General features: G+C 43.7%; 1 protein-coding gene across 1 annotated transcript in view; it reads left to right on the top strand.

Annotated features, from left to right (window-relative positions):
- LOC108228289 (plexin-B2) overlaps positions 1-10419 on the top strand; it is a 167555-nt gene that overhangs the window by 133232 nt on the left and 23904 nt on the right. Inside the window, exons 12-20 of the mRNA XM_037981328.1 lie at positions 529-706; positions 1501-1609; positions 1691-1802; positions 1883-1990; positions 2068-2169; positions 3438-3537; positions 3671-3828; positions 7422-7570; positions 7953-8061. Of these exons, the coding sequence (XP_037837256.1) occupies positions 529-706; positions 1501-1609; positions 1691-1802; positions 1883-1990; positions 2068-2169; positions 3438-3537; positions 3671-3828; positions 7422-7570; positions 7953-8061 (1125 nt within the window). The remainder of the gene's footprint in view (positions 1-528; positions 707-1500; positions 1610-1690; positions 1803-1882; positions 1991-2067; positions 2170-3437; positions 3538-3670; positions 3829-7421; positions 7571-7952; positions 8062-10419) is intronic.

Raw genomic sequence — 10419 nt, forward strand, 5'->3', positions numbered from 1 at the left:
TCTGTCTGTCTGTGTCTCTGTCTGTCTGTCAGATTTTCATAAAATCTTCAGACGTAAAACAAGGTTAGATGTTGGTGGTGATCAGGTTGAAGTTAAAGGTCAAAGGTCAGCCTGTGCTCTAACTCTGAACTCCACAGCTGGACACCTCATTGGTTCAAGGGTGATCACCAATAATTTCAGGGTGACAGGGTCAAAGGTCAAGACCACAGATGACCTTGTGCTCCAACTATGCAGCCACGTAACAGAGGAAAATTAAACTCCACAGCTGGAAACCTCTTGGATCAAGGGTGATCACCATTGATTTCAAGGTTCCTGGGGTCAAAGGTCACAGATAACCTCTTCTGTTCCCGGTTGTGTTCGTTGGTTTGTTTCTGTCTGTCAGCAAAGATCAGATAAAAACCGATGAAATGTTGGATTGAGTTCTGGTTCTGATCCGGATCATGACCCGGGTCGCTCTGTGACCCCGGCTGAGGTTTGACCTCTGAGATCTTCTGGTTTTAAAACGGTGGTTTGAATCTCCGTCCTCAGGTCGTGATCAGCATCCCGATGCTCCCGAGGCTGGAGGACACCGACGAGCTGCGATGCATTTTCAACGACCGGAACCAAGAATTCGTCTCCGTCGCCGTGGCGTCCAGAGACAATCCGGTGCAGGTGACGTGCTCGCTGCCCGGCCCCGAGAAGATCCCACCCACTCCTCATCGCCAAGGTGCACGGACCGAAGCGTTTCCTGTTTGTTTGAGCGAAAAGGCGGCGCCTCGTGTCGCTCCGGCGTTTATCTGCGTCAAGATTAGCTGCTGTTAGCCGTAGAAGCTAAATGTAAAAGAAGAGGAATTTACTGTTAGCTTTGGCTACTTTTAGCTAATTAGCTTCTTCTTAGCGATTTTTGCCATTTTGTTGTTATTTACTCATATAAACATTTGTGTTGCTAATTTTAACACCCTTTTTGTGCACTTTAGCTTTAGCCTCCGTTTGCTAATTATAGCATCTGTTATGCTACTTTTAGCTACATCCTGCAAATTTTAGCTGCTGTTTTGTTAATTTTAGCTTCTAGCATGTGACCGGTTACTTTCAGCATCAGTTTTGCTACTTTTGGTTTTACCATTTGTTTTGCTACATTTAGCTTTTAGCTAACATTTTTCTACTTTTAGCTAATATTTTGTTCCTTTTAGCTACGGCTTGGCCATTTTAGCTTTAGCACCCATTTTGTTACTTTTTACCTTAAGAATCTCTTTGCTAAGTATAGCATCTGTTTTGCTACTTTTGGTTTTACTATTTGTTTTGCTTTTAGCTACTTTTTGCTACTTGAAGTTACTTTTAGCTACTTTAAGCTACTGTTTGGCTAATTTTGTTTACAGTTTTGCTCATTTTAGCATCTGTTTTGCTACTTTCAGAAACCCTTTCTCCTGTTTTTGCATCTGTTTTCTGATATTAGCCGTACCATCCGTTTTGGTACTTTTAGCTACTGTTAGCTTTCGCCTACTCTTCTGTTTCTGTGTGCAGACAACGTGTCGGTCCCGGTTCGCGTCGAGGTGAATGAAATCTTGCTGACGTCGGGAGAATATTACTTCTACAATTGCGCGGCCACCGTCTGGAGGAATGAGAACACACCGTGAGCTGAGCGTCTCTCACACACTCGCGTCCCGAAGGAGACGGGAAGTTCAGGTGTGTTGTTGTGTCCTCGTGTCCTCAGGTGCATCTCGTGTGTGACCAGTTCGTGGGGCTGTCAGTGGGACGCCCTGGACTACCTCTGCAGGGACGAGGACGAAGCTGTGAGCGGAGAGCACGTCATCAAACCTCAGCAGGTAGTTTGACTTTTAAAAAAAAGGACATTTAGTCGAGACTGAGTCCACCTGAGCAAACATGTCTTCCTCCTCCGATGAAGCCGGACAAATGTCCTCAGTTTGAGTCTCCGGAGCTGCAGCTGATCCCCGTCGGCTACAAGACCCCCATCGACTTCCGGGGGAGGAACCTGAAGATCTACGATGGCATGGTTAGTTAGCGGCGGCGGCAGCCATCGGCTGCTTTCAGTCCCCATCAGTCGGTAACTTTGTCCCGTCTGTCCTCCAGAACTGGGTCTTCTTCATCGGGACGGAGCTGATGAAGAAGATGGAGGTGCAGGTGGAGGTGAAGGACAAGGAGGCGTCAGAGTTCACCTTCCCGGGGTTTGAGGTGAGTTCAGGAGCAGGAAGAGGAGGAGGAGCTTAGAGAACGTCCTCTGCTCCACTGAGCTGAAGTTACAGCTAAAAGAAGCAAAAAGGAGCCAAACGTTAGCTAAAAGAAGGAAAATGATAGCCAAAAGCAAAGGTATCAAAAACACTAGCTAAAAGCTAACGTAGCCAAAGGCCACCTAAAAGCTAAAAAATAGTAAAGGGCTAGCTAGAAATTCAAAGTGGGAAAGTGTAGCTAAAACATGAGCTAAACATTACATGTAGCAAAAGGCTAGTTAAAGGTTATAAGCAGCACAGCTTTAGAGAGAAGCTAAGGTTCAAAAAGCTAGCTAACAGTAGCAAAATGCTAGCCAAAAGTAGCAACTGCTAGCTAAGTTTAAAAATGCAAGCTGAAAGTAACAAAATGCTACCTGAAAATGGCAAATGCTAGCTATAAGTAGGAAAATTCCAGCTAAAATAAGCTAAATGCTAGCTAAAATTAGCAAAATGCTAACCAAAACTAGCAAATTGCTAGCCAAAAGTAGCAAGTACTTGCTGAGTTTCAAAATGCAAGCTAAAAGTAGCAAGATATTAGTCAAAAGTAGGAAAAATGCAAGCTAAAAGTAGCAAAATACTAGCCGAATGTAGCAAATGCTAGCTAAGTTTAAAAATGCAAGCTGAAAGTAGCAAAATACTAGCTAGAATTAGCTGAATTCTAACCAAAAGTAGCAAATTGCTAGCTATAACTTGCAAAATGCTAGCTAAAACTAAGAAATTGCTACCTAAAAATAGCTACATTCCAGCCAAAAGTAGCAAATACTAGTGGAGTTTCATAATGCAAGCTAATAGTTAAGAGTAAGCTAGTTTACTTAGCTAGCCTGTTAGCTTGGCAGGCTAACAGGCTAACAATCAGTAGCACTTGGAGGATGTGATGGGGATGACTCTCAGCTACTACCACGTCATATTTTAGATCAATATATGTAAACCTGATTAAATTATAGCTGCTTCTGTGTTTTATGAGGTCAGTTGGCTGTGGCGGCCATCTTGAATTAGGTCAGCTCCAGAAGTTAATCAGTTGTAGTTGTTTATCCAGTGATTAGTTTCTGAAAATTCCATTAAAATTCATTCAGTGGATCATGAGATATTTTGCTAACAGACAGACACGCTCACAGGTAAAACCCTTATGTAAACCTGTGAAGTTATTAAAATGAACGTACGATAAAAAACTCAAAGCGGAGCCCCGAGTTGTTTGTGAGCGTCGGAAACATGACGGTTTGTCTCTGTTCGCAGTTTTCTTATGACGAGCAGCAGGAGGTGAACGTGTCCTTCCACATCAAACACCACGATCCTGAGAGGAAGATCGAGAGGAAGATTGACAGCACCCTGACAGGTCGGTGTGTCACTCTGACAAACGCGCGGCGTTCCGGGGGAGAAGAAGAGAGACGTGGAAGTCGTCACGCTGCTCCTCATCTCCGAGTCGGCTCCGGCTGCATTATGATAATCTGCTGCTTCTTCTTCTGCAGTCGTGCTGTACAACTGCTCGGTGGGGAGAGGGGACTGCAGTCTGTGTAAACACGCCGCCGACGAGTACGGATGTGTGTGGTGCGGGAACACGTGCCTTTACCGGGAAATCTGCAAGAAGCCGGAGCCGGCCCAGTGCCCTGACCCCAACATCACCGACGTGAGTCCAGACAGCTTCCCAGTCTGCCGCTGAGCCACTGAGCCACCGAGCCCCTTTTTTTTTTACTAAAATCAATAAACAACCATAACTTTTAATCTATAAACCAAAAATCCTTCCTAGTTCTGTAAGATAATTCCCAACAAACATTGACATTCTCAAAAGGTGCTTTATTTGAGAACTTTGATGGCTTCTAAACTGACATTCATGAGCATTTCTGGATTGTCCCTGGTCTGCAGCTCTCCTCACATGTTTTGCAGACACAAAGTGTTTGTCGATGCGTTTATGTTCCATGATTACACTGCAGGACGTGCAAAACAGCTGCAGCTGGGGAGGAAACTGGTTTGCTGAAATCTTTGTGGGCAAATGTGAAGCATTAGCGCACATTTTGGCTTCGGTTGCTGCTCCTGCACGCTCCCGGCATTCTGATGTTAACAGGAAGTGACGTCACGTGTCTTCTTCCTGAGTTATTTGGGGTTATTTTGTATTCCACGCTACACAAACCCACAAAGAAGAGACTAGACCGCAGAAACAGTGGCGAATCACTTTAGAAACAATAAATATTGGGTTAAAGTTGCGGGAAAGTTGTAAAAAGTCGCGATTTTGCGGGGTTTGCTTGATTTTGCATTAATAGTTGCGATCGCAACATCGCGAAATCCTGGAGGGTCTGAATAAAACCGATTTGGTCTTCATCAGGTTCCTCCGAGTCGTGATTTATCGAACAGAAACTCTCCGCTCCTCAAACCCACCTCAGCAGCACCGAAAGGCTACGAGAGGAAACATCTTCAGGTCTAAAATCCACACAAACAATAAATTAGAATTATTTAAAAACTGGTCCCAACTGCTGACAGGCAGAGATGTTCAAAGACACAAAGTCGAGTTGTTTTTGTGCACCAGCTCCTGGAAGGAACACAGACTTGTTTCCTAACAAGCAGCACAACTAAATAAAGACGTTCAGCCGTCGGTAAAATGATTTATCTGCTTTTAAACGGATCGAAGCGAAGCTGCGAGAAGCAGGTTGGTCTGAGGTTTGTGAAGCTCCCTGGTCCAGATGTTCCTGACGAGTAATCCAGAGGATTAAATTTGAAATGGAGGCAGGAACGATGAGGGCGATGAAAAAACACACCTCGAACAGAGCTCTAAGAGTTCACAAATACGTCCGCGACGGAAAACCTGCGTTTCACCGACTAGTCTCCAGCAGCCGCGGCCCATCTGGCAAAGGGTCAAAGGTCATTTCCAAACAGCAGGTTTGGAGGAAACCCAAACAGCTCATCGGCCCAAACAACCGTCTGTCGAGGCAGAGAGACAGAAGGAGGACAGACACAACCGGCAAATATCGACCAGAACGATCCAGGAATTAGACCGATCCGAGCCGTGGACGCTCAGAGGGAAGCGCGAGGGATCAGAATCGTGTTTGTCTACAACAGCTGTCAGCACGGCGGCGGAGGGCTGATGGTTTGGGCTCCCTGCAGACCGAAGGATTCTGGACCAAACCGGGTCGATCTAAACCAAACATTTATAACCATCGCAAAACAGACCAGAAATAATTCATCTTTAATCCTGAAACAAAATCAGATCAGATCCTGATTTAAAAATAATTATAATACTTGCAGCTCAGTCAAAATATTAATAATAAACTCTTAGTTTCGTATCAGATTGAGCTGGAAGTGTCGTAAAGTTTCAGAATCGTGGATTTCTGCGAGTCAAGTCTCTTTAATCGACCCGGCGTCGCGTTTTTTTCTTCAACATAAATCACAACATTTCACGTGAAATGAGCCTAATGTTGTAAAAGCCTCCACAGATAGGGATTCTGTTTGTTGTTGTTTTATTATTTGAAAGTAATAACCCGAGAGGAGCTGCAGGTACAGAGAAACGCACGCAGGAAGCAATCCCACGCATGGCTGCAGCCGGGAACGATTTCACACGGATCGGAGTGTGAATTACAAGCCAAGATGACGAGAACCAAACAGACGGAATAACCAGCAGTGGATTATAAAAGGTGTTTGTTTTCGCTTTCATTGCAGCGAGGAGTTCGGGTTTCTGATTGTCCTCCAGTCCTGATTTAGACGGATCCATCCCCGGAGGCCTGACCTGAAGTTTTCTCCCAAAAATTAATCAAAACATATTTTGCATCGCTGGTCCTCGGAGGGTTAATCTTAATTAGGCGTGCCCTTTACTTCCAGATAAATATTAATGAACACAAAACAAAATTAAATGTTTAATCAAAGCTGAGAGTTTTAGCTTCGTGTTTGAAACTTGTTTTGTTTCGGCTCAAAAGTTGTTCGTCGTTACCGCAGGAATCTTCCAGCCTGCCGGAGAGAGAGCTGCTAACAGCAACAAGGACAAGAAATTAAATATAAAGAACAAGTCGGTGTTCAGTCCATCCTGTCGTGACTTCAGCTGCTTCAAATCCAACAGAAATGTGCAGCAGTTTGAAATAAGTTTAGCATCTGTGTCGAATTTGTAGGTGGGCTGAGCAACGTTTAAAATTCAGATGTTTTTAAACTGAGACGTTTAAACAACATAAACATCAACGTCTGAAGGAACTGGAGATTCACGCAAACAAACACAAAGAAAATGTTTTTATCGTTTTTAAAATTTATTTACAGGCTTATTTAGAATTAGTTTTTGACTCAAAGAGACTCAAAACTTTGAAATTTTTCCTGCTAATAATCAAAATCTACAAAACAAGATGGCAACCAGTTTCACTTGTCCTGTAGAAAAAGATGGCTAATTGCATAGTTTAGCTATCTAGCCTTTTTAGCCAGCTAAGTAGTTAACTGTTAAAATAGAGGGCTAGCTAACTATACTAGCTAGCTGTTAACAGCTAGTTAACCTGTTAGCTTTACAACCTAACTAAAGTATGTAACTGTTAACAGTTAGGCTGCCAAGCTAATAGGCTAGCTAACTAAACTAGCTAACTGTTAACAGTTAGGGTGCAAAGCTAATAGGCTAGCTAACTAAACTAGCTAACTGTTAACAGTTTGGCTGCCAAGCTAACAGGCTAGCTAACTAAACTAGCTAGCTGTTAACAGCTAGCAAACCTGTTAGCTTTATAACCTAAATAAACTAGCTAACTGTTAACAGTTAGGCTGCCAAGCTAACAGGCTAGCTAACTAAACTAGCTAACTGTTAACAGTTAGGGTGCAAAGCTAATAGGCTAGCTAACTAAACTAGCTAACTGTTAACAGTTAGGCTGCCAAGCTAACAGGCTAGCTAACTAAACTAGCTAACTGTTAACAGTTAGGCTGCCAAGCTAACAGGCTACCGCCAGCTAATTAAGCTAAACAAATAAACAAACTTGATGATTATATTATATTATATTATAAAAAAGAATTATTTATAAAAGCAATTAAAAAATAATTTTTGAGTTACAGTAGCTGTCAGTTGGTGAGAAGTTTTGTAATATACAGACTTTATAGCATATTTTCCAGATTTCCCTGGTTTAAAATTCACCTGAACTTTCTGGACAAAAGCAGACATTTTTGTCTCAGAACGTTGTTATATTCTCTGTTTCCCCTTTGACCACAGGAGGTGAGTTTAGAGAATAAAATCTAACGTCGCCGCAGCGTTAATCTGACTTTTTCCTCCCGCAGATCATCCCTCGCTTCGGTCCTCTGGATGGAAGCATCGATGTGACCATCAGAGGCTCCAACATGGGGATAAAGAAGGAGGACATCAAGAAGATCACGGTGGCTGGAGTGGAGTGCACTCACCTGCCGGACAGGTACTCCGTCTCCACCAGGTGAGCAGCACAGAAGCTTCAGAAGAACATTATGTAATGACTGATAAACGTGTTTTATGTTGATCTTTTTAATCTAAGACTATCAGTTATAGTTAGCAGTCTGTGGCTATAATTTAAATATGCTTCTCCCAGTTTGGTTTTTGTTCACTTAAACATAAAAGTTTTATAGCAATGAATTTTTTGCCTCGGTTTGAACGCAGAATATTTTAATACGAGCAGAAGGATGTTTCATTGGAACATTTTTAACTAAATTCAAAGTTTAAAAGTAAATCCAGTGTAAATAAAACGAAGCTGAACGTGTTTAAATGTGTGAAAAATGTAGAAAGTAGTTGATTTTTCCTGCGAAGTACGGCGCAGTAAGGTTTATAATTGAAATCAACAGCGTGGTGTGTGAGATCGGCCCGAAGAAAGAAAACAACTACAGCGGCCTGGTGGAGATCGAGGTCCAAGGAGGAAGAACAGGAACGTCTTCGGTTAACTTCACTTATCGGGTGAGAATCGAACTTTTTCTTTCATTTCATCTCGACTGAAAGCAGCAGCGTCATGAATGTTGTTCAGTCAAACACATCCACACGACAGTCCAGGGACCCGTTTTTCTGACCTAAAAGTTAAATAAACAGGTTTTAGCATTTTAGTCAATCATTTCTGAAGTGGGCGATTCGTGGGGCGGAGTTTATGACGAGCGCTGTGCCACGGCCGGCCGACAACACCGCAACTGTCCGGATGTAGTCATGACATCAGTACACAACACTAAAATCAACATAAAGACAGCAGGAGAGAGCTAACGTTGCTAACTTGATGCTAACCTGATGCTAACTCGAAGCTAGCTCGAAGCTAATGTTGCTAACCCAATGCTAGCTCAAAGCTAAATCAATGTTAACTCGAAGCTAAATCAATGCTGACTCAAAACTAACCGGATGCTAGCTCAAAGCTAAATCAATGCTAACTCAAAGCTAACTCAAAGCTAACCAGATGCTAACTCGAAGCTAGCTCGAAGCTAATGTTGATAACCCAATCCTAGCTCAAAGCTATTTAGCTTAACTCGAAGCTAAATCAATGCTAACTCAAAGCTAACCAGATGCTAACTCAAAGCTAACCCGATGCTAACTCAATGCTAACCTGATGCTAACTCATAAGCACGCTTCAGAGTAGCGTTTCTGAACTCCAGAGTAAACTAACCGTCAGCAGCTTCAGACTATCAGACATGGATTGTTTACATTTTCTCCTCTGAATCAAACTGATCTCAGGCTGTCGGCCTGGAAGCAGCTCAGACCTTTTAATGACAGCGCGTTCACTGACTGTTTGAAGGAACACTTCCTGTTTCTCCTCTCCTTCTCTGTGGACATGTCCTCCTCTCCATTAGAGTTTCTTCTAAAATTAAAACGAGTTAGAACCGCTGCTGGCAGAAGATCCAGTTTTTTAGCGTGAAGCTGCAGTAACGAGGGTCGGAGCGGCGCTTCTCTTTGAAGCGGTCTGAACCTGAGTTCTGATATAAATTCCCACATCGGAGTTTAAGGAAGGTTTTTATCTTTCAGGAAGCCAAAAAGTGAAACTCCAGTGGTGTTTTCTGTCCGGTTGGAACGATTAATTCCAACAAACTGAACTTTATTCATCCTCTCACTGATGAACGGCTGAATGCTGTGAACCTCAGCGGCTCTGAGGACGTCACACATCAGATCAGGGGGTCACGGGAAAAGCTGAAAACACCCGAGTGGTTTCTTTAATGTTCTTCAGTCTGAATAAACTCGAGTTCAGCAGCCGATTTAATGGATCCGTGTCCATCCTGTCCTCTCAGTAGAGCTGCAGTTTAAGACTTTATTTTATGGTTTTTTTGTTCCTTTTTCCACAGCAGTTGTTGTTTTTCCCATTAAAGCCGCCGTTTCTGTTCAGCTGCAGGAAGCTTTTTAAAAACCGTTCAGTCTGCTGCTGTGAAGCCAGCCAGTAAAATATAACTTCAGCTCTTTCACATCAAACCCCAGAAACATTAAAAGACTCGGTGATAAAGGTTTTCCTCGGCGACGCAGGGAAATCTGCTCGCATCCGAACGCACCGCTGCGCCGAACTCCAGCCGCTTTGTTTTCCTCCCCACGTTATCCGAGCGCAGACACGGATCCAATCCGCTGCTCGGTTTTGTTTCTAAATGTTGACTTTCCCTCTCCTGTTTGTTTGTTCTGAGGTGATGAAAAGCTAATTACAGCAAACCGCTGAGACTAAAATGACTAATCTGCTCCGACGGCGGCGAGTCTCGGCTCTCTGCGGCGGAGCAGGAACATCCCAGAATCTGAAGGCTGGAGGAATGCATGTCGCCCGCCGGCAGACGGAGAGGACGGGCTGGGGACGACTCTCAGCTACTGCCAGGGTCACTAAACTCAGGGAGTTTTCCAAGTTAGAAACAGGTTGGAATTAATGGGAATTAATGGGAGCAAAACTGGAAAAAACCTCAAAGTTCAAAAACTGAAGGTTAGATCAGAACCGAAGATATGAGCCGAAAACTGATAAACATGAAGGGACAGGTGGGACATGAAGGGACAGGTGGGACATGAAGGGACAGGTGGGACATATACATCTGTCTCTACGCAGTTGGGACAGGTAGAGACAGATAGGGACAGATGAGACGTGAGGACAGATGGGTTGTGTGGGACCAATGGGACACAGGGACATATTAGACATGTGGTGAGAAATGGGACATGTAGGGATAGATGGGACATGTGTGGACAGATTGGGACATGTAGGGACAGTTGGGACACATAGGGACAGATGGAACCATTGGGGACAGATGGGACATTTAGGGGCAGATGGAACCATTGGGGACAGATGGGACATTTAGGGGCAGATGGAACCATTGGGGA

This window comes from Kryptolebias marmoratus, linkage group LG18 (assembly GCF_001649575.2).
Source record: "Kryptolebias marmoratus isolate JLee-2015 linkage group LG18, ASM164957v2, whole genome shotgun sequence".
Classification (NCBI taxonomy): domain Eukaryota; kingdom Metazoa; phylum Chordata; class Actinopteri; order Cyprinodontiformes; family Rivulidae; genus Kryptolebias; species Kryptolebias marmoratus.